At 41.2% G+C, this 25162-nt stretch overlaps 1 protein-coding gene across 1 annotated transcript in view; it reads left to right on the top strand.

Moving 5' to 3' along the window:
• CSMD3 (CUB and Sushi multiple domains 3) overlaps positions 1-25162 on the top strand; it is a 1177406-nt gene that overhangs the window by 512850 nt on the left and 639394 nt on the right. The window contains exons 24-25 of the mRNA XM_040431881.1: positions 10933-11135; positions 24581-24772. Coding sequence (XP_040287815.1) covers positions 10933-11135; positions 24581-24772 — 395 coding nt within the window. The remainder of the gene's footprint in view (positions 1-10932; positions 11136-24580; positions 24773-25162) is intronic.

Here is a 25162-nt window from a genome sequence, read left to right as displayed (position 1 = left end):
GAGCACTGAGGGTGAGCTCAACCCTCTCTGTGCGCCCTTGTTCCTCATACTTATTCTGACAGTCTTTCTCTCTCCTTCTTGATGGATGGGTCACGTTTCTGCATAGTCATCTCACCTGGCCCTATTGTTTGTATCTTGCAAAGAAATAAAGAATCAGCTGCAATACCATCTCATCCTGTCACGCCAGACTACAAGTGTTTGTGAGTCCCCTTCTCAATGGAGCTGGTGGAGGTGATTACTTATCTATTAAGAAGGACAGCAGGAGCAAGAGTGCATAGAGTAGCTCGGGTCCAATTCCACCCCATTTGGAATGTTCTAAGCCTCTTCAGCGAAGCTGAGCCCATTCAAATCAATTACCAGCATCCCCATTGGCCACAGGGGACGCCGGTAATGCTCCCGGAACTGGTAGCGAAAGGGATATACATATATAGATCTATATATATATATTAGTGTTGATCGAGCACCGTAGTGCTCGGGTGCTCGGGCCGAACACATCGGAATATTCAGGTACACGACCGAGCACCCGAGTATAATGGAAGTCAATGGGAGAACCCGAGCATTAAACCAGGTACCCCCTGCTCTGAAGAGGGGAGGTTGCCTGGTTCATAAGAAAATGTCAGAAATTGTTGGTAACACCACCGAAATGGTTCTGTAACAGCATGGGGAGGATGTATGATTGCATCTCGGACTCGCTGGTCACTGCTGGGAACTATGCTGTCTGAATATTATGCCACTTTTACATAATGACAATAATATGCACAAAACCATGGGAAAAAATGGATTTTAGAGGAAAAATTGATAGAAAACATTCTTTCCTGAATATTTACTTGTATAAAAAGTGCAAGTGCTGCCAAAAATTACAAGGAAGAGGCACTCCGATACACCCTTAGTTACACATAAAGGAGGGCATCATACACACCCTTTAAAAATTATGATTGATGGCCAGCTGATGACCCTCAAAAACATTAGGAGCAAGGGCCTGCTGATCTGACCTTTTAAAACATTATTGGCCATGGCCTGCTGCCGCTTTGGTGACTCTAGTTAACCTGGGGCCGATTGCTCGTCCCTGTGACGGCGACGATCCATTCTGATGTCTGGCCTATCAACTTTCGATGTAATTGTCAGCTCAAAACCATTGTAAACTATGGGTAACGGGGAAATAGTGTTTGATTCCGGAGAGGGAGCCTGAGAAACGGCAACCACATCCAAGGAAGGCAAGCTGGTGGCGCGCAAATCACACACTCCTGACTTGTGAAGGTAGTGACGATAAATAACAATACAGGACTCTTAAGATGCCCTGTTATTGGAATGAGTAATAAAAAATTACAGGGAATGTCACTGCGGTATTTTGGATGAGGAAACGTTATACAGGAGAGGCCCTGCTACCGCTTTGTTGACTCTAGATAACTTCTGCCTGATCGCACGTCCCTGTGACGTCCACAATCCATTTGGATATCTTCCCTATCAACTTTCTATGTAACAGTCAGCTCAAAACCATTGTAACTACGGGAAACGGGGTATCAGTGTTTGATTCCGGAGAGGGAGCCTGAGAAACGGCTACGGCTAACACATCCAAGCAAGGCAGCATGCGATCAAATTACCTATTAGGTATAATTATCTGAGGGCCTGCAGGTAAGCTGACCCTTTAAAATATTTGAGTTGCGGGCCTGCTGGTGAGCTGAAGTGGAACCGACAAACCCAACTTGATTTTGATGGCTGCATTTCTCTGCAGGTGACCGTCATACAGCTCTACAGATTTGTTTCCATCTGCATCTTTCTCAACAATCTGTGGCCTCAGTCTATTATCCAGACTCTGTCATTGTGCCAATATGTGGCCTCCTCTTGCTGCCATCTCCACATCATGTCACCTTGCCACTCATTTTTATCACCATGCAGCTGATGATGCTGCTTAAAAGGCCTTAAACTGATCACCAGGCCCACAATATAATTAAGGTTTTGGAATCGATAAACCCAACTTGGTTTTGTGGGCTGCATCAGTGGTGTAGCTAGAAATGACTGGGCCCCACAGCAAATTTTTGAATGGGGCTCCATCCCACAGTAGTTTTTTAGCGACCCCTTCCTTTCATGCCGCCCCCATTCATGTGGCTAGTAAAGATTGCTCTTTCAGACCAGGGCTGGCAGCTGTCCCATCCGTTTTATACACTGTCTATACTGTCACTGTATATAATTTCATTGTGTACTACTGTTGAGGGGGCCCTGACCAAATCCTTTAGACCTCCTCCTCCTGGATGGGCCCCTTCTGGGTCAGGGTACCAAAGCTGCAGCTTCCCCTGCTTCCCCAATAGCTATACCCCTGGTCTGCATTAATCTGCAAGTGACCATCATACAGATCCACAGATTTGTTTCCATCTGCATCTTTTTAAACATTCTGTGGCCTCAGTCTTTTATCCAGACTCTGTCATTGTGCCACTATGTGGCCTCCTCATGCTGCCATCTCCACAGTATGTCACATTGCCACTAATTTTTATCACCATGCTTCTGCTTCTGCTGCTTAAAAGGCCTTAAACTGATCTCCAGGCCCACAATCTAATTAAGGTTTTACGCGCAAAACCAAAGTAAAAAATCAATTTTATCGGAAAAATTGATTGAAAACATTATTTCTATTTACTTGTATATAAAGTGCAAGTGCTGCAAAAAATTACAAGGAAGAGGCACTCCGATACAACCGGTATATCACCTAAAGGAGGGCCTCATTCACATTGAATTGCGGGCCTGTAGATGAGCTGACCCTGTAAAAGATTTGAGTTGCGGGCCTGAAGGTGAGCTAACCCTGTAAAAGATTTGATTTGCGAGCCTGCAGGTGAGCTGACTCTGTAAAAGATTTGAGTTGCGGGCCTGCAGGTGAGCTGACCCTGTAAAAGATTTGAGTTGCGGGCCTGCAGGTGAGCTGACCCTCTAAAAAATTATATGTGAGGGCCTGCTGGTGAGTGGACCTTCTAAAAAATTATATGTGAGGTTCTGCTGGTGAGTGGACCCTCTAAAAAATTATATGTGAAGTCCTGCTGGTGGGTGGACCCTCTAAAAAATTTTATGTGAGGGCCTGCTGGTGAGCCGACCCTCTAAAAAATTATATGTGAGGGTGTGCCGGTGAGTGGACCCTCTAAAAAATTATATGTGTGGGGGCGTGCTGGTGAGTGGACCCTCTAAAAAATTATATGTGAGGGCGTGCTGGTGAGTGGACCCTCTGAAAAATTATATGTGAAGGCCTGCTGGTGAGCAAACCCTCTAAAAAATTAAATTTGTAGGCCGTATATGCAAGGGCATTATATGTGACGAATAAGCAATACATGTTGATATGACGGAAGAGGAGAAGGAGGATGAGAAAAGGAAGATTCAACCATATACCCTTGTTTGTGGTGGAAGGGGTGCATGGGAATACAGTCTATTAACTACATTAAAAACAACACATGTAAAGTGCCTTTATGTTCATCAGCATTCCTCTGGTGGAGTCAAGAAGTCATGGTCAATCTATGTTCATTTTTATATGAGTCAACCTGTCAGCATTTTCAGTTGACAGGCGGATATGCTTATTTGTTATAATGCCACCAGCAGCACTAAATATACGCTCAGACAAAATGCTGGCGGCAGGGCAGGCCAGCACCTCCAAGCGTAGAGCGCCAGTTCATGCCACGTGTCCATCTTGGACACCCAGTAGTTGTAAGGCACTGAGGGATGTTGTAAGGCGCTGACACGGTCTGCTATGTACTCCTTCACCATCTTCCAAAAATTTTCTCTCTTTGTGGCAGTAGGCCGCACATCAGGGTGAGGGTGCTGGCGGGGTGTCATGAAACTGTCCCAGGCTTTGGAGAGTGTTTCCCTGCCTCTGTTGGAACTGCTGTGTGTTCCCCTTGTCTCTCCTCCTCGGTTGGCCAAGGAACTACGGACTCTGCCGCCAGCGTTGTCAGATGGAAAATTTTGGAGCAATTTTTCAACAAGGATCTTCTGGTATTGCACCATTTTGCTCGTCCTCTCCACCAGAGAAATAAGAGATGAGAATTTCTCTTTGTAGCGGGGGTCGAGAAGGGTGAACAACCAGTAATCCGTGTTGTTTAAAATGCATATAATGCGCGGTTCACGGGAAAGGCAGCCAAACATGAAGTCAGCCATGTGTGCCAGAGTACCAACATGCGAGACTTCGCTGTCGCCATCAGGAGGATCACTTCCAATCTCCTCATCCTCTTCCTCCTCTTCTGCCCACCCACACAGAACAGATGGAATAAAACTTCCATGGGTACTACCCTCTGTAGCTGAGGCATCCGTCTCCTGCTCCTCCTCCTCCTCTTCAGCCTCCAATTCGCGCTAAGAAGACGAACTGAGGGTGGTCTGGCTATCATTAACCTGTGTAATGTCTTCCCCCATTTCCACCTCTTCCACATGCAAAGTGTCATCCTTAATTGTGAGCAGCGAGCATTTGAGAAGACACAGAAGTGTGATGGTGACGCTGATAATAGCATTATCGCCGCTCACCATCTGTGTTGATTCCTCAAAGTTGCGTAAAACCTCACAAAGGTCAGACATCCATGCCCACTCCTCGCTTGTGAATAGCGGAAGCTGACTGGAAAGGTGATGACCATGTTGCAGCTAGTATTCCACAACTGCCTTCTGCAGCTTACAAAGCCTGGCCAACATGTGGAATATGGAGTTCCAGTATGTGCTCTCGTCGCACAACACCTGGTGAGCTGACAATTTCAAGCGCTGCTGCAGCGTTGACAGACCGGCTGAAGCTGTCTGTGATTTGCAGAAATGTGCACACACGTGGCGCACCTTCACCAGTAGCTTAGGCAAATTTGGGTATGTTTTTAGAAACCGCTGAACCACAAGGTTGAATAAGTGGGCAAGGCATGGGACGTGTCTAAGGTTGCCCAGCTCCAAAGCCGCCACCAAGTTACGGACATTGTCAGACACAACCATGCCTGGTTCTAGGTTGAGTGGCAAGAGCCATGGCTCAGTTTGGTCTCTTATCCCCTGCCACAATTCTGCGGCGGTGTGCTGTTTGTCACCTAGGTATATCAGCTTCAGCACGGCCTGTTTCCGCTTCCCCACTGCAGTGCTACACTGCTTCGAGCTACCAACTGATGACTGACTGGTGCTACACGCGGATAATTCGGAGATGGAAGTGGGGGAGGAGGCGGAGGAGGAGAAGTGGGGGTTGGATCCACTAGCGTAGGTGGTGGCGGAAACCCTGATGGAATTGGGGCCCACAATCCTTGGCGTTGGTAGCACCTGTGCCATCCTAGGGTACGAGTCGCTCCCGGCCTCCACAACATTCACCATCAGGGAAATGTAGCGTCCCTGGCCGAAAGCACTTGTCCATCTGTCCGTGGTTAAGTGGACCTTCCCGGTAGCTTCATTGGTCAGGGCACGTGTGATGTTAAGGGACACATGTTGGTGTAAGGCTGGCACAGCACACTTTTAAAAATAGTGGCGGCCGGGTCACTGCGTAACGAAGGACGCTGCCGACATCAGGCTGCGGAAGGCCTCTGTTTCCACAAGCCAAAATGGCAACATTTCCAGTGCCAGTAATTTGGAAAGCTGCACATTTAGTGCTATGGCCTGTTGTTGGGTGGCTGGGTATTTGCGCTTGCGTTCAAATGCATCGGGTAATGACATTTGGACGCTGCGCTGGGACAGGGAAGTGCATGTGGTCGCTAATGGTGCTTGCGAAGGTCCAGGTGCAGGGCAGGAGGTATCCTCGCCTGTGCCTTCGACAGGCGATTGGCCAGCACGTACCATAGGTGAAGAGGAGGCAGTGGAGTGACCCGCAGACACAGATTGTGGACCCAGGCGTTCGGCCCACCTATTAGGGTGCTTTGATGCCATGTGGCGGATCATGCTGGTGGTGGTGAGGTTGCTAGTGTTCACGCCCTGGCTCATTTTGGTGTGGCACAGGTTGCAAACTACTATTCTTTTGTCATCCACACTTTCCTCAAAAAAGCAACATACTGCCGAACACCTACCCCTTGGCAAGGGAAATTTACGCAATGGGGTGCTCCATGGAACAGTTGTGGGCCTGTTCGGTGGTGCCCGCCTTCTACCTTTTGCCTTCCCAATGCCTCTTCCAGTCTGTTGCCGTGCTGCAGATCCCCCCCCTCTGTACTGCTCTCCTCGCTCGGCTTGTTGCGACCTTCCCAGGTTAGGTCAGTGACCTCGTCGTCCAGCACTTCCTCTTCCACTTCCTCACTCTGATCATCCTCCTGATTTGTTGACCTAACCACAACCTCAGTGATTGACAACTATGTGTAATCCTCTTCCTCAACCTCTTGAGACAGTAATTGCGGTTGAGTCATTGGCAACTGTGTCTCATCATCATCCACCTCATTAAACACTAATTAACGTTCCCCAGCGTCATGTTCTTGCGACTCTGGATGCTCAAGAGGTTGGGAATCGGGGCACAAATCTCAGGTCCCTCTCCAAGCGTGCTTGGCGAGAGGCCCAAATTAATTAATGGCGATGAAAAAAGGTCCTCGGAATATCCGAGTGTGGGATAACTTGTTTGGCCAGACTGTAAATGGTGGGAGGAAGGAGGATCAGGGTGAGGATTGTGTGGACCAGACTCCTGGCTACTGAGACTGGACTTGGTGGAAGACAGGGTGGTGCTTAACCGACTGGAAGCACTATCTGATGCAATCCAACTGACCACCTGCTTGCACTGGGCTGACTTCAAGAGTGGTGTCCTGCGCCGCCCTGCAAACTGGTACATTAAGCTAGGTATCTTGGATGATTGTTTTTCTTGTGCTCTGGCTGCAGGCACAGTTTCAACGTGCCCAGGGCCACGGCCTTTGCTTGCACCATCAGCATTACGGCCACTTCTCTGTCCCTTAATGCTCGCCTTATTCATATTAAATGTTATATGCACGTTTGACACACAAGATGTGGCACAGATGTCACAGTTCACAGCAAGCCCAGTATATGGAAAAAGTACGTAATAGTATGGAAAAAGGAAAATAGATTTTACTTATATTTTTACTATCTCTTGTCCTGACACACACACGCTATTGCAGCGCACATGTGACAATTCACTTCAGGGACCATTTATAGGAAAATTATGGATAAATTATGGAAAAAATATATTTGTTGTCACTAATATTTTTCCCAATATCTGGGCCTGACACACACACGCTATTGCAGCACAGATGTGACAATTCACTTCAGGGACCATTTATAGGAAAAATGTGGATAAATTATGGAAAAAATATAATTGTATTCAATAATATTCTTCCTATCTCTGCTCCTGACCCACAGAAGGTATTGTTGAACAGATGGCACAAGTAACTGCAGACACCCTCTATAGAAAAAGAATCGCAAAGTATGGAGAAAAAAAAACGAATACTACTTTGCAAGATTAAATTGCTGCCACCACACACAATAGTCCTTAAAAAGACTTTTGGGTCTTTGAAACGTTTTAAAATTGAATAAAATGCTATCATAAACTCCCTACACTATTTGTCCCTTCCTAAGCACAGCTCTTCCTGCCTCGCAATGAGCCGAACCCGCATCATCGGGTGCTATATAGCACCCGATGACGCGTTCCGGCCAACCAATCACTGTAATGCCAGTAGCCAACATGGCTACTGGCATTACAGTGATGGCAGTACTTACCTGCATGTTTATTGACTCATTAGCATCCGCAAAATGTGTATGGGGAGGAGACTCGAGCATGGCGCTCAAATACATGCAGTACTCGGCCAAGTACCGCCATGTGCCGAGCATAGCGATGCTCGAGCCAGACAAGTATTTGGCCGAGCATTCTCGCTCAACACTAATATATATGTATACAGGGTGGGCCATTTATATGGATAGACCTTAATAAAATGGGAATGGTTGGTGATATTAACTTCCTGTTTGTGGCACATTAGTATATGTGAGGGGGGAAACTTTTCAAGATGGGTGGGGACCATGGCGGCCATTTTGAATCCAACTTTTGTTTTTTCAATAGGAAGAGGGTCATGTGACACATCAAACTTATTGGGAATTTCACAAGAAAACCAATGGTGTGCTTGGTTTTAACGTAACTTTATTCTTTCATGAGTTATTTACAAGTTTCTGACCACTTATAAAATGTGTTCAATGTGCTGCCCATTGTGTTGGATTGTCAATGCAACCCTCTTCTCCCACTCTTCACACACTGATAGCAACACCGCAGGAGAAATGCTATCACAGGCTTCCAGTATCCGTAGTTTCAGATGCTGCACATCTCGTATCATCTGAAGGCAATCGTCTATGCTGTGAAGATACGAGATGTGCAGCACCTGAAACTACGGATACTGGAAGCCTGTGATAGCATTTCTCCTGCGGTGTTGCTATCAGTGTGTGAAGAGTGGGAGAAGAGGGTTGCATTGACAATCCAACACAATGGGCAGCACATTGAACACACTTTATAAGTGGTCAGAAACTTGTAAATAACTCATGAAAGAATAAAGTTACGTTAAAACAAAGCACAGCATTGTTTTTCTTGTGAAATTCCCAATAAGTTTGATGTGTCACATGACCCTCTTCCTATTGAAAAAACAAAAGTTGGATTCAAAATGGCTGACTTCAAAATGGCCGCCATGGTAACCACCCATCTTGAAAAGTTTCCCCCCTTACAAATACTAATGTGCCACAAACAGAAAGTTAATATCACTAACCATTCCCATTTTATTAAGGTGTATCCATAGACCCACCCTGTATATATATATATACATATATATATATATATCAATGTGCATTCCATAATTAGGAAATCTGATTGTTCACTTTTATTTTACTCTTTTACTGTAAGCTTAAGGTTCGAATAATTTTATTAAATCTTCATACTTAAAAGTTAAATTGGTGCAGTGTTCCACTACTGCATTTCAAGCTCTAAGACTCTTACTCATAGCTGTGGACACAGAGGCACTAAAAATCAATTAAAACAATCCCAATAGGCAAAATGCATAATATCATAAACCAATAGAATGCACCCATTGATTTGGTGTTCACATATGGTGGCTGAGATTGCTTCAAATTTTTTAGTATCTCTATGTCTACACGTAACACTTAAGTGAACTACCATACCAACTTTGGTTTTTGATATGAAAAATGAATGAAGGTATTTGCATTTTTAAATTTGTGGTGCTGGGCTATTCACCTCCTCTTTTTGATTGTCTTTATGGCTTCTTGTTCTGCAAGCAGCCCACCCCCTCCCCTTCATATATGCCATATGTCCATGGTATGGACTAATATGGGTCTGATGTGGAGACTGATATTGGTGAGCTCTATCCTTATTATTTATTTATTTAAGTATTTTTTTGATGTGCACAATATTTGTTGATGCCAGTGAGTATTGCTGGGGGGAGGGGGGGGGAGGGACGGTAAGTTGAGGCAGTGCCAGGATGTCACAAACAAACCACCCTCTTTTCCAGTGGGTACTGGATACAGGATAATGACAGCCAACTGACTCTTTAACTTGGTAAACAAATCTAGCCTTGCTCAAAAGAATAAGAATGGACTGCAAAGTAAGATATGTAACAGGGCCGCAACCTACTATGTGTTATTTATAATTTTGGTGAATATTTATGTTGATGAGGCTTTTTAGGTTTTGGTTCCCCAGGCATGAATACTATATCACCTTTGAGGCCCCATAAACTAGCCCCTTGATTCATAGCTTCTTTATGGTGAGAACACTAGAATGGATTTAGAATATGAAAGGCTACAATAATAAAATAAACTATCAGACATCTCGACAGCGATTTACTGTCTCTTTCCATTACTGTCATTTTCTCTAGCAAATGTTCCCATTAAACAGTTCTTTTTAAGAACAATGAGAAATGATCACATCGGGATACTGATCTCATTTTTATGTTAAAACAAATTGAAAGGTAATTGACGATGGAATATGAAATCACAAACTTACCTTATGTGACTTTCTCTGAACTCAGGTTAACTCAGAATCCATCGTGTGTGCCGTGACTGAGCACTTTAAGCAAAGTTTCTGTTAAGTATCTAGAAATCTTGTTTTATCTACAGTAGTTTGGGATCAAACTACTATATATATATATATATATATATATATACACACATATATATACCCTATGAAAAATAAGGGCTCTTAAAAAGAGGCTAGGATAATCTCTTACATCCATAAAGAATGTTTTACATGGCATGAACAACGTCCTATCAATGGTTGGCAGGTCCTGAATGTAAGAGAGTTATCTCACAAATTTCAAGCTCTTTTTTACTCACTTATCTGCTTTTCTGGAAGACTTGGCTCTTCCCTTTCTGTGGATGGACAGCAGCTTATAAAGCACTTGCATCTTGTTAATCCTTTCCTTGGCTGCATAGAAAATAGCTCAGCATATATAGTCCCAGAGATACATTTGTTTGTAATGTCCTAAAAATTTCCCAAAATAGTCCAAATCTAAGACAGAAACGAAGGTGTCTTACATTTAGAACTGGCTCTGAATGTGCCAAATTTATGTAGAGGCCAGCGCCTTTACATAACTTCAGTGATCCACCACCAGCTAAAGGGGATATTAAGACAGGCGTCTAAAACACCGGTCTTAATAAATGTGCCCCATTGTACATTTATTGCCACCCACATTGCTTTTAGTTTGTACATTTGTTAGCATCCTAGTGTCCCTCCTGGCATCTACAAGTCACCAATTGTTTTTCCCAGACATGTATTTCAGCCTATTGTATCTTCATTTTTATTCCTCCTAGATGGTATGTACTTTTAAGAAAAGCCACATTCCTTTATGGTTCACGTAAAAACTATTGGCAAATATTATCTACGTTTCTACTGTTCTTTTCTTTGCTAGTGTCTACTGGTCAATTTGAAAGCACTGCAGAATATAAACGTCAATGATAAAATGTGAAACTTCTGTCGGCTGCTTATTGTTATTATGTGCTACTATAAGTTACTACTAGATTGTTTTGTTCTTTCATATACAGTCTTCAGTTCCTTGCATTCGACACAGAAGCATCGCATGACATCCTGCGAGTTTGGGACGGACCTCTAGAAAATGAAATGCTACTCAAAGAAATTAGTGGCTCCCTCGTTCCAGAAGGAATTCACAGCACTCTTAATATTGTTACCATCCAATTTGACACCGACTTTTACATCAGCAAATCAGGATTTGCAATTCAGTTTTCAAGTAAGTTATTATTATCCTTATAGTTACTCGTTTAGCGTGTTTATTGTTTACTTGTTTTCTAATTTTCAGAAATATTAAAGGAAGTTTATCACCAGGAAATTCACCGATAAACCAGGCACAATCTCTTGTACGGCTAGCTCTGTTGAATGTAATGATACTTTTCACTTAGTGATTTGTTGATTCATTCTGGAGAAAAAAATACTCCGCATCCGGATCCGTCTACAAATGGTATCCGTTTGCATACAGATTGCCGAATCCGGCAGGCAGTTCTGGCGACGGAACTGCCTGCTGGAATCCAACAACGCAAGTGTGAAAGTACCCTAATTCTTTCAATTGCTCTGTACACATGCACATCTGCGATCTCAGGCACAGCCACACCATACTAAGGAAAAGTCATTAGTATTTTAATTCAGGAGAAATCGAATATTCGTCATTATTCTATTTATCGCGAATAATATGCGATTTTCTTTTAACTGTATAAGGCTAATATGTGTATTTTACGAATATTCGCTGTATTGCTATAACTTTGTTTTTTAGAATATTCTAAAAAAACGAAGTTATAGCAATATAACGAATATTCGTAAAATACACATATAGACTGCAATTTAGCTAATATAGTGCTATAATCTTTTTTTATAGTCAAATTTTTTTTGTCTCTTCTGAACCTCAGTTTTGGAAAAAATGTACACTATAAATAAAATTATTCTATAGCACTATATTAGCTAAATTGCAGTCTATATGTATATTTTACGAATATTCACTATATTGCTATAACTTTGTTTTTTAGAATATGATGAATATTCTAAAAAACTAAGTTATAGCAATATAGCGAATATATTCGTTATTTAGAATATTTGTCATTTTGTTTCAATCTGTACTGTTATTCCACTTTGGCATACTGCTCCCCGATAAGCGTCCCTGTCACCATGGGAACGCCTGTGGGTTAGATTTTACCATCGGATCCGAGTTTTCACGATCTCAGGGAAAACTCAGATACGATGGTATTTTCTAACCCACAGGCGTTCCCATGGTGACGGGCACGCTTGTCGGGGAGGAGTATGCGAACAACTGTACAGATAGGTAAAAATAATGTGAATATTCTAAATAACAAATATTTTGAATATAGTGCTATATATTAGTTTTTTTTAAAATATTCATCATTTTTTTTTCCATATGAAAACATGATTCCTTCCTGCTTAAGTTGCTTGTGGGTCAATGACTCATTGACCCACAAGAAAGAATCAGTTTGGAATCATGTTTTCAGATGTAAAAAAATGACGAATATTCGAAATAGCGAATATATAGCACTATATTCAAAATATTCGCAAATTTGCGAAGTTGCGATAGTTGCGATTAATATTCGCTATTCGAATATTTGTGCTCAACACTAGTAGTTAGCTAACAACCAGTGCTTAGAGTGAGTGTTTTTACTTCTACCTACAGGGAAACTTCCTAGTGGGCTGATGTCCAGTGCACTGCCCAAGCCCTCTTTAAGCCCTCGCCAGCAAGGTACATAGCATCCTGGGACTCCTAGTGTTAAATAACATCTGATACTGATGTACCTGGCCGGCAGCCGCAGGTGTCCTCAAATAGCTTTTTGCACCACTACAAAGTGCTGCTTCTTGGAGCACATTTTGTGCTGCTGGGGTAGTATTTTGTTATGCACTATGGTATTTAGTTCTACTGGAGCCTTATGTTGTGTTGCACTATTGTATTTCTGACCCCACCTACTTGAGTCGTCCCTGCCAACTTGTATTGGTCTCTCCACCTGTCAATTTGGCCCCACCGATGACGTGTCTGTCTGCCCTTGGCTCTCATCTGTTAATTAATATATCTGCTCCCTGACTCTACTGAAGCAAGATAGAATTGTCCCATGTCACTAAGGGTCAGCTTCAGGGTCTAATAACGGATAATTTCTGTAGAAAGGTGCCTTCAGTTTTAAATTGGAATAATGTAGAAATGTTTTAAGCTAATTATCCACCTATTTCAATGATAGATGATGATAGTGATATAGAAAAATGATACGTACAAATTGGCAGTGCATCCTTTGCATCTTTTTCTTCAGTGTTTATTTTTTGTGAATACTTTTAAAAATAATATTGATCATTTTCTGCTGATCCATATTCTGCAAGCATGCGTCAATTACTTACTAGACTATTTCTCAACATAAAAGACTATGAGGAGTGCTTATTAAGTCCTGCATTTTACACTTAAAGGGGTTGTGTCACTTCAGCAAATAGCATTTATTATATAGAGAAAGTTAATACAAATCACTTACTCATGTATTGTGATTATCCATATTGCCTCCTTTGCTGGCTTGATTACATTTTCCGTCACATTATACACTGCCTGTTTCCATGGTTACGACCACTCTGCAATGAATCAATGGTGGTCGTGCTTTGACACTATAGAAAGAAGCACCAGCCTGTGCTGCTGTGTATAAACACAAGCTCACCACCAGTGACAAAAAGAGTTTCTCTTTGATTTGTGTTATATTTATTTTACTGGTAGGTTCATGCATTTCTGTTAAATATCTATCATGTTAATATTTTTAATTTGGCATTTAATATAGTAAATACAAAAGAGATAATTATCTCATTGATGTACAGATCAAACACTAATAAAGCCTTCAAAATGTATAGCTTGCTAATTTCATGTCATATTAAGGTGTGAAATTCTTCAAATATAATTTTTTAATTAAATATTGTAATTCAGGATGTTTTAAGATGACTTCATTTTTTATTTGAAAAAAATAAGATAATTACCAAAGCATTGTGCTTTCTTTATTAGATTGCTACCCATTAGAGATTAGCAAATTTCAAAAAATTTCGATTTGGCTGGTTTTATTTTATTTGATCCGAATTTATTTGAGGCGAATCACATAAAAAAAATGTCTTTATAGTGATGTAGAACACTGTGCCTTGCAGTAACATGCATAGGGAGTCTGCTGTGGTAATGAAATAATACTGTGAGTCCGTATGACATGCAGATGACAGGCGTCGCTCTTAGAATCACTGCACACTTCACTTATTTGGGCAGTTACAGGGCCAAAACTGACCAAATAAATTACAGGTCAATGTTAGCGTCAAGAAGAAGCACACTCCTTTTACACTGTCATCAGCTGATTCCACATAGATGTCGACAGAACCTGTTCTATTAAACACTTATACAAGTAGAGCCCCCCTGACAGGGCGGAGAAGGTGTCAGCAGTAAGTTGTGTTGACGTCACTGATTATTTTGCCCTTCCTCTGATCCATCAGAACAATAACACCCAAAAAACGGATCCTGTCTGTAAAGCCTCTGCCTTCACTCCTCCCCTGTGTGACTCTGTTTGCCCAGGAACAGCATGTCACCGCCATGCCCTGCACATGTGGCATGCTGGAGGGGCACTGTGAATTGTCCCTGCAGTATAGGCTGAGGACACGGTGGAGGATGAGGAGGCAGAGGCGGACATTGTCGCAGGACAATCAGCGTGAGAACGTGGAGGAGGAAGCGGCGTCACCTGGCCAAGTTGCCAACTTGACCAGTAACACATTCAGCTTCTGCGCAGTTGGATGAGTGCATGCATACTGTTGTCTCTTGGCAATCTCTTCAGTGATTGATTTCTGATGGAATGACTGACGAGGAGTAGAAGGAGGAGCAGGAGCATGCGGACCAGCAGACTTTATGGTGACGCTGCATATGTTGATGCAGGGCCATGGTGCCAACATTGGCACCCTGGCCACGCGTCACCTTCTGCACACAGATTCAAAAAATGGCCATATTCACCTAGTCCTGCGGCTTAACAAAAAACTGCCACACCGCCGACTAGGTGATTTTCCCCCCAACACTCTGACTGCTACCGCTGCTGCTTCCGTGAACCCCTGCACTACTAATTTCCGATCAGGTAGGCTCCTGCTAAGCAGGTGGTCTACACTGGGCATGTTTGGCTCCCGACCTCCCACTTCTGCCACCCTGCGGACTCCCGGCCACTCTAGCGACTTGCTGGCTTCTCTGCTGCCTTACGGGCAAGCTGCCACCCTCTACTCCCGATGATAATGAAATCCCTAATTCGCCCAAGTGCGATCAGCTACATCAACATCATCGAGTAGTGCCTGCACGTCACTGATGTCCTTCCCAACGGTCTCTGCTCGCAGCTCCCATGTCATTCTCCTCATCACTGCTTGCCCGCCTACCGGAGGAAGCGGCGGATGTCTCCTCCATATCTTGGCTGGCCAGTAGCTGTTGACTGTCCTCTAGTAGCTTGTCCTCGCTGTATAGTGGAGCTGAGCCCACAGCATATAATACTTGTCTGGCTGAGAGAACAGAAAAGGACTCTTGGCTGGGGGTGTCTGATGTCACTTGGGACGAAGTAGATGACCGAGTCAACCATTCAAGAACCGCTGGGTTGCTGGTCAAGACACGACTACTAGATGACACCGGGTGCTCAGGCCTTTCGCTGCAACTCCTGATGCCACGCCCCCTTACTCTGCTGCGACCTGTGCCTGCGCCAGAAACATTTAGGCCTCTACCACTCCCCTGTGCAGTGCCTAGCACTTCTCTGTCTGGAATACTGTTAGATCAAATAAATAAATAAAAAGGAAATTATAAGACCCCAAAAAAGTCTGTCATTTTCTCACTTGACCAGACATTGGCTAAAAAGCCCTTTTTTCCCTCACTAATACACGCCAAAAAGGGATTTAGAACATATAACTGCACTGTTTAACGGCAAATAGTCCCTATTTTCTTCCACTTATACACACCACAAAAGGCTTTAAAACATATAACTGCACCGGTAACCGGCAAATATATATATTTTTTTGCCACTAATACACGCCAAAAAGAGCTCTAGAACATATCAGTGGACCATTGAAAGGCAAATATATATTTTTTTGCCATTAATGCACTCCAAAAAGTTCTTTAGTACATATAACTGCACCGCTGAACGGCAAATATTTTTTTTTGCCACTAATACAAGCCAAAAAGGGCTATAATTTTCTAATTTTACCACACAACGGCAAATACTTTTTTGTGCCACTAATAGACGCAAAAAAGTACTTTAGAACATATCACTTTACCGCTGAACTGCAAATATATATTTTTTTGCCACTAACATGTCAAAAAGGGTTGAAATTGTCTCACTTCACCACACAACCGCAAATACTTTGTTTTGTGCCACTAATACACGCAAAACAGTGCGTTAGAAAATATAACTGCACCGCTAAACGGCAAATTTATATTTTTTTGCCACTAATACATGCCAAAAAGGGTTTTAATTTTCTCACTTCCCCACACAACGGCTAAATACTTTTTTGTGTGCCTCTAATATATGCCAAAAAGGGCTTTAGAACATATAACTGCACCTCTGAAGGCAAATAATGCATATTTTTTTGCCACCAATACAGTTTAAAAAAGGCATTTAGAACATACAACTACACCGCTGAACGGCAAATAGGCCCTTACTTTTTTCCACTTACATGCCACAAAAGGCTTTAGAACATATAACTGCACCGGTAACCGGCAAATATATATATTTTTTTGCCACTAATACACGCCAAAAAGAGCTCTAGAACATATCACTGCACCATTGAAAGGCAAATATATATTTTTTTGCCATTAATACAATCCAAAAAGTTCTTTAGTACATATAACTGCACTGCTGAACGGCAAATATTTTTTTTTGCCACTAATACAAGCCAAAAAGGGCTATAATTTTCTCATTTTACCACACAACGGCAAATACTTTTTTGTGCCACTAATAGACGCAAAAAAGTACTTTAGAACATATCACTTTAGCGCTGAACTGCAAATATATATTTTTTTGCCACTAACATGTCAAAAAGGTATGTAATTGTCTCACTTCCCCACACAACCGCAAATACTTTGTTTTGTGCCACTAATACACGCAAAACAGTGCGTTAGAAAATATAACTGCACCGCTAAACGGCAAATTTATATTTTTTTGCCACTAATACATGCCAAAAAGGGTTTTAATTTTCTCACTTCCCCACACAACGGCAAATACTTTTTTGTGTGCCTCTAATATATGCCAAAAAGGGCTTTAGAACATATAACTGCACCTCTGAAGGCAAATAATGCATATTTTTTTGCCACCAATACAGTTTTAAAAAGGCATTTAGAACATATAACTACACCGCTGAACGACAAATAGGCCCTTACTTTTTTCCACTTACATGCCACAAAAGGCTTTAGAACATATAACTACACCACTGAACGGCAAATAATATATATTTTTTGCCACTAATACACGCCAAAAAGGGCTTTAGAACATATAACTGCTCCGCTGAATGGCAAATAGGCCCTTACTTTTTTCCACTTATACACGCCACAAAGAATTACATAGCTATATAATGGCAATTTGGATCCGCAGTCAGTGAAGCAAGGTGTAATAGGATTGTCCCTATTACCCAGGCTGAAAACTCCCCTACTGAACCCTGTTCTGCTTCAATACTGTGGAATGATTCCTCCCTATCATTTTCCTGAACTTCTATACAGCAAAATAAAAGTTTTAAAGTCTTTTTTACCACTGTCCCTAGCGCCTGCTGAAGTCTTTCTCTGCCTGTATTTCCTTGCTAACACATGCAGCAGCAATTTTAGGAAAAAATTTGATTTGTTACTACGAAGCATGAGGAAATTCAGATTTAGTGGAAATCAAATTTTTCCTGAAATTTGGATTTAATTCGATTTTGCCAACTTCGATTCGTTCATCTCTACTACCCATACCCTCGTGATGTTATAAATGTATATTACATTTTCTAAATTTCACTGTCAATTATAAATGATATTGTAAAGTTCAATAATAAATATTACTTCTTGATGGAGTTAGGTGAATTTACACTACATTCAGATCCACCATTTTTTACATAAATATTATAAACATATCTCACCAAAAAAGAAAAGGGAAGCCTTAGAGAATATTACCTTATTTATTTTTAGTGTAATACGTTGTTGCTATTGATACAAAAAGATTGGAGATCAGGTCAGCCAAATATATTGGAAATATAACCATAGTACATAATAATTTTATTCACAAAATGATATCTAAAATAAAGAGCAAGAAATGTGATGAAGTATTGTCCCTATTTCATGGCATGTAGTGGTAGAACTAACCTTTGTGATGTAAAAGAATTCTAAAAGTTAAGAAGCAATATTTCAAGACAGGACTCCTGCATAACGGAAACCATCCAGACCTGTTATGCTGCCCATTGACTTCTATTATAAAGGAATGCCTCTTTAAGGCTTCTGTGGTGCATTCCGTCATAGCATTCCGTTATATTCCGTGATAACGGAATCCATAACGGAATTGCACAAATACCTAAACCCAAACGGCGAACCCAAACTTGAAACATGCAAGTTCGCTCATCCCTACTCATGACTCCAACTGTATTGCCATCCTGAGATAACTGGAGTAAGAGGACAGAATATGGCAGCTGGCATTGTCCACCACTGAAGGGCAGCTTCTAGGGAGGTATTTTGTACTACTGAGGCATTATTTTTTGATGCCCTGTGCTAACTGGTTTTGCTGAAGCAGTATATTGTGCCATAATATGGCATTGTTGGCTCTGCGTACTTGTGTTGGTCCTGCCTTCTGTCAATTTGTACCCACCTACGACATAGGGCCACTTTTGTTTTGTTTTTTTCCAGGGCCACTTTGCGTTCCCAATCCTCCCAGATCGTGCTATGAAAACATCATCTGCTGCCGGCAAATAACAAGTCAGAATGATGCCATTAGCGATCGCTCCTACAGAAGTCTCCTCCACCAGTGAGCAGCAGATTGTCAGGAAGGAATGTTCCCTTCCTGACAGTCTGTTGCTCTGACATCCAATGTAAAGGGACCTTAAGTAGCAGTGCCACAGAATACCACCATACAGTTCTCAACTCATACCAACCTACAACGAGCAGATAACAGGTCCATATAAGCAATATCATAATGGTATTACATAATATTTAATTAATACTTCTATATAATTATTATTATTATGTTGGTAAGTGTGGTCTCAAGCCTTAGGGTCTATATTTATTGCCCCCTTCATCAGGACTGGTTGATGTGCTAAGGGCTCATTCAGACAGGCAATGTAAAATTCTTCTGTCTGCTCATAACTTACAATTTTTCTTCCAAGTTAAATCAGGATTATCTCCGACTGAGTTCCATATCCATACGCCTGTTTTCTCCATCTGTTTAGCATCGCTATGGCATGCGATTTTCACCTCCCTCAAAAAAGAAAAGGAATAATGCCCACTCAGCATCTAGCAACTAATCAGTAAAAATGGACTGCATACTCATTGAATCCATGGGCTAAACCTTTTTTCATGGACTTATTGGGTAGAACAGGTGGATATAACATCAAAATTGGATTAAAATAGTGCATGCTGAGATTCTATCTGCATGGACTGATGGTCTGTGAAGAAAATCAGACATGTGATTTGGTCCGTTGACTTTAAAGTTTCAGTATTAAGTAGAGATGAGCAAATCAATTCTACGCAAATCAAATTCATTACATATTTCCCAAAAGGTTCTAATTTTGCCATATTCCAAATATTTCCCCCCGCAAAATCACTCAAAATGGCAGCTACCATTTTCCATATCATAAGACAGAGGAGAAGGCATCTGCCACGAAAAAAAAATTGTACAGTTATTAAACATGGTGTTTGCTATCACCAGTTACCACCCATTTACCTGTAGCCATATATGTCTCTGTCATATTACTTTTTTCTTTTTCAAATTCTTTTTATTGATTTTTCAAAAGAAGGGAAATTACAAGACAAGTAGCAGGACATATCAGCAGAAAATATCAGCAAAGTAGGACACATATACAGAGAAAACAAGTGATGATGTTTTAAGTACATTCAATGACAATTACCAGGGACTTGTATGCCCTTAAAGATAATATTAGCAGAAAACTAAAACATCAGAAAAGGATACTTGACTCTCTAACATATCACTGTGCCTGCTTCTTATAAAATAACCTCATGTTTGAGTTTACACTAAGTCTAATTGAGCAAGATTCCTCAGCTCCTTTGCACTGCACCGATCTGTTTCCAGACAAATGTGCCCATCCCTCACATGGGTACCCTGTCCTGTAACTCGTACGAAGGTGCTGAGCACAGGGCCGTAGGGAAGCTACTTCGCTGGATGCTGCTCAAGGGGGCTATGCCTGCTAGAGGGGAAACCTTGAATAATACGAAAAACAACATATAATCAAAAAGGGAAAGAAAAACCGGGGACGGAATTAGGAGTTGAGAAGGGAGAAAGGGAGAAGGTGGTAGAGAGGGGAGGTGCGGGGGAGGGAGGAGAAGGGAGGTACCATTAAGTAATAGTGGCTGAGCTTAGTTTACTTATTGGGTGGGGGGGGATGACCCACAACTCCATGCTAGGTAGCTCTGGAGTTAAAGTTAACCACTTCTATGCTGAACAGTAGGAACAGATTGTGTGCTTTTTCTAGATGATGTCCAGTTTACCCAGGGAGTCCAAATCTTTATGTATTTATTGTGGGTCCTCAGTTCCCAGTGTGATAATTCTTCTAGTCTGGAAATCGAGGCTACTTTTCCTAACCATTGAGTGTTGGATAGATTTCCTTGTGTTTTCCAGTTAGATGCTATAAGCAGTCTGGCTGCCGCTAGGAGGACTCTTGTCTCTGTCATATTACTAATGATGTATTGGCATTAAAGTGCTTGAAAGAGTTTGGGTACAATCCTAGGAGACCTCAGAATGCCATACCCAATTTGTCAGAGAAATTGGGGCACTTTTTGGACCAAATTTCAGTCAATTCAGTCAATGTGCTGTCTACTCTGCCCATGAAAATCACTTATTTGAGTAAGCCCTAAGACTGGTCAAGCATGATATACAAGAGAATTAAAAAATTATGACAGAAAACTCTTTTATAAAGGCATGGTCATATTATTTTTCTCTAGAATATAGTAATAGCAATAAAATTTTACTAATGATCATACTAATATTTTTAAGAATTATCTCTAACATATAGGTAAAAGGAATTTAAAAAAAAATGGATGTTTGAGAGTAAGTAAATGTAAATGAGTAAGATGGCTAATGTGCAACTAGCCAAAAACATTACATATTAAAAAAGACTATAAATGAATGTCGCCTATGAAACAAGAACTATGATACTGCAATTGTTCTATCAGAAGAGGTATGCCATTTGTATCTGCCATGTAACTGAACCATACTACTAAGCAGAAGGCTGTGATGTCATGGCTATTGTAAGTGGAAAGCTTCGTCCAGTTCATAAAATGAAAAAAAAAAATTATATTAGAAAAATAGATATAATGAAGAAAAAATCTTAAAATAAATTTTCCTTCAAATATTACACATATTAAAATATTAAAGCAATTTAAATTTGTGTAATGAAATCCCTGCAGCAAAGTACATCCCGTATCAGACTTCTTAGATGGCACCGATGAGATACATCAATAATAATGGTGCTCACGCACTTTGCCTTGTTTTCTGCACAGAAAAAATATGATCTCTAGAGTTTTATGACTACGTTGTGGTTTTCCAATCGGCAGTGTATGATAGAAGTTGTAAACTGCATAATGTATATGGATTATAGCCAGGTACATTGCCTTCCTGACTGAGATATAAAACATCATGTTAGGTGCACGATGTTCTAAATGTATCATACACAGTGAACTCACATTATTATGACCACTTCCTACTTTCGATATCGGCAACACTTAACTCATGAAGGAAGCCGCGGGTTATGAGCTGGTTAAGTCGGCATGTAATGTGTATAATAGGATGTCTGCACACATATCCTTTCTTTGCTGTCATGGATAAAAGGGTCAATTTATCATAGCTTCAAAAAGGGACGATTATTGGCTTTCAGGCCAAGGGTGACAGTATTTCTGAAACTGCGCAGCATGTGAACTGTTCAAATGTTCCTGTGGTGAAAGTGTAACATGAGTGGAGAAATAGCACCATTGTGAATTCCTGGTATGGAAACTGTTGAGAACCACATGCCACTGATGTGAGAGGTGTATGACAGACTATAGTGGAGCAGGTAAATGAACCAGAAGGCTATCAGATGTGTGTCTAATATAGCTCAGTGAACCCTACTGCATATGGGGCTCTGAAGCAGACGGATGGTCACTGTTGTTGCAGAAAAGACTTAAATTTTCACTGCAGTATCTGAATTGGACCTCCAATAATTGGCAAAGGGTTTCCTTCTCCGATGACTCATGTTTTTGCTTCATTTAACAAATAGAATTTGGTGTGTCAGGTGAGAAACAGCCTGCAACCATTGCTGGAAGAACACAAACTATTTGAGCCTACTCATCTATATTGAAGGTACCCTTGATTGATTTGGGTATGAATCCATCCTTGAAGATCACATAAACCCATATATGTTGATTGTCTTCCTTGGGGCAAATCTGATCTACCAGCAAGACAATGTGACATTTCACATAGCTAGAAATGTGGAACACTGGGAGCTGTGGAATTCTTTGCAGTCAGCATGGCTCTATAAACCTGTGACAACCCCCCAGGACCTTCTTGGCTCACTCCCTGTGATGTAAGGGTCATGCATAATGTGATATATCTGGCCTAATATCACACTGTATATGGTAGTATAAGAAAGAGGATGACAAATGTAGATGCCTAGCTGCTGTCCATGCTGCACACGGTGGTTACTCTGGATATTAGTCGGTGGTCATAATAATGTGACTTGACTGTGTAAATTCCTGAAATATTGTGTGAGAGACAGTTTAGGATTAGTATAGTTCACAAATGCCTTATCTAAACTATGAATGCAAATATATCTTCCTCTTAAGGCTCCTTTACATGAGCTAACAATCCGGACAATTGTTGACAATTATCATTCCTGATAATTGCCCAGTGTAAAGGTGCAGCAGATCAACTGATGCTAATCAAGTGAAAGCATTATTGATGTTGACCCCAAAACTCACCATTTCTGGGCAGCAGATCAATTTGTGTAAACAGCCCAGAAAAAAAAAAAATGTATGGGCCTGAGTGATTGCAGCAACATGCAAAGGAGATAATTGCTGCATATAAACTCAGCTCTCACATCCGCTGATGAACAGGCAATTATTAGAAGCAAACTGTTTCCTCATAATTGCCTGATTGCCTTGTAAAGTGGAATTAAGGCTGTGGTTCCTGACTTACCATGCAGAAGACACTCAAAAATATTGCGATCTTGTATAGCTATAATATCATACCCACATGAAATCCACTGCATGAACATTGTATACATTTCTCATCCTCCTTCTTATACAGGGGCGGATTGGCCATACCTCTTACAGGGAAATATCCTGGTGGGCCGATGCCCAGGGGACTGACCAGGGGAAGTTTTTCGGGATGTATTTTGTGCTTCTGGGGCAGTATTTTGTAAGAGACTGTGGTATTTGGCTCTGTTGGGGTGGTATAATGTGCCACAATATGGTATTGCCGGCCCTGCCTTCCATTAATTTGGACCCAACTACAAAATGGGGCCACTTTTTAGTATTTTTTCCAGAGCCACTTTAAGTTCCCAGTCCGCCCCTGTTCTTATACTACTATTTGCAGGATAATATTGGGCCAGATATACCACATTATGCATGGCTCTTACATGACCTTATCTTAGCATGATCATGGCTCAAATGTTTTGTCTACTCCATGGTACTCTGATTTAGAAACATCGCTCTAACTGGTGGTAAAAGAACATAGAGGAGTTAAAACTGGCCCACAAGTCCAGTTATGACTCTCTATCCTTTTTTAAGCTCTCCTGGCCATTGAGCACACCAGAGAGACCTTCCACGACCCTTTAAAAAATATTTACCAAGATACTATTAATGGAGTCACCTGACTCCAACTGTGAATGACCCACGAAGATGGGCACATGGTTTTTAGGAGTCTGGTGGTACATGAATAGGTAATTGTGGTTGTAATTATCATCATTTATGGCTCACAATATAAAACTGGTAATGTGGTAATATCAGTATCTGACCTATAGAGTGGACCGGAGTGTACTCCTTATAAAGGGGAGAATTGAGTGTTCAGTTTTCAGTGAATAAAGATTTCATATGACCAGAGAACTGTGATCTTCCATCCACCAGCCATGTGGGGGTTAAAATGTCTGGCGACTCTGGCATGAGAAGTGTTTATTGTTCCCCGTTTGACCTATAGATATATTTATTCTAATCTTTATTATTCATTATGATTTTCCATTTTGTCCATAGTTGGATTTGTCCAGCTCTAATACTCAAATGAGTCAATAGCACTCATCCGTTTGTTCGCTCTATTCAAAAATGGCTTGGGTTTATTAATTATTTCCTTTAATGTAAATTGTACACACATCTACTTACCATAGAGCAATCTTTTTTTTTTAATTAAAGAGACCAATATAGTTGAACCTAAGTGCCAAACAATAATTCTTTGACTATTATCAATGACTATCATTGAAAAAAAAATTTACTTCTCTTTTACATTTCAGGTTCAGTGGCTACTGCATGTAGAGATCCTGGTGTTCCAATGAATGGGACTAGGAATGGTGATGGCCGAGAACCTGGGGACACTGTTATATTTCAATGTGATCCTGGATATGAGTTACAAGGGGAAGAAAGAATTACTTGTATCCAAGTGGATAACCGTTTCTTTTGGCAGCCTAGTCCTCCCTCATGTATAGGTAAGGTGTGAATTTATCTTTATCTTGTCAACTCAGTTCAGAATCCGTATTCCTCCTTATAGAATGCATGATTTAGTGTTTCTCACTCAGTAATCTTTGGTGTCTTTAGTTTTGTTTTTTAAGTCATTTTGTTAAGTTTGTGGCCAGATGCTGCTTTGAAGTCAATACAAATTATTGCATAATTCACACATCATTTTTGTGGCATTTTTTGACATTTTGTTTTCAAAATACAGCATGTTTTGGCATATTTACTGCCATTTTTCAAAAAAGGCTTCTCTATATTACCTAAAAAAAGCCAGAAACAACACATTTTAAATAATTGTATGTGTAATCGAGGCAATTAAAATGGAAATGTTTCACCAAAAATTTTATCTGTAGTTACTACCAGAT

This window comes from Bufo bufo, chromosome 5 (genome assembly GCF_905171765.1).
Source record: "Bufo bufo chromosome 5, aBufBuf1.1, whole genome shotgun sequence".
In the NCBI taxonomy this organism is placed as follows: Eukaryota; Metazoa; Chordata; class Amphibia; order Anura; family Bufonidae; genus Bufo; species Bufo bufo.
This window is presented reverse-complemented; position numbering and strand designations above follow the sequence as displayed.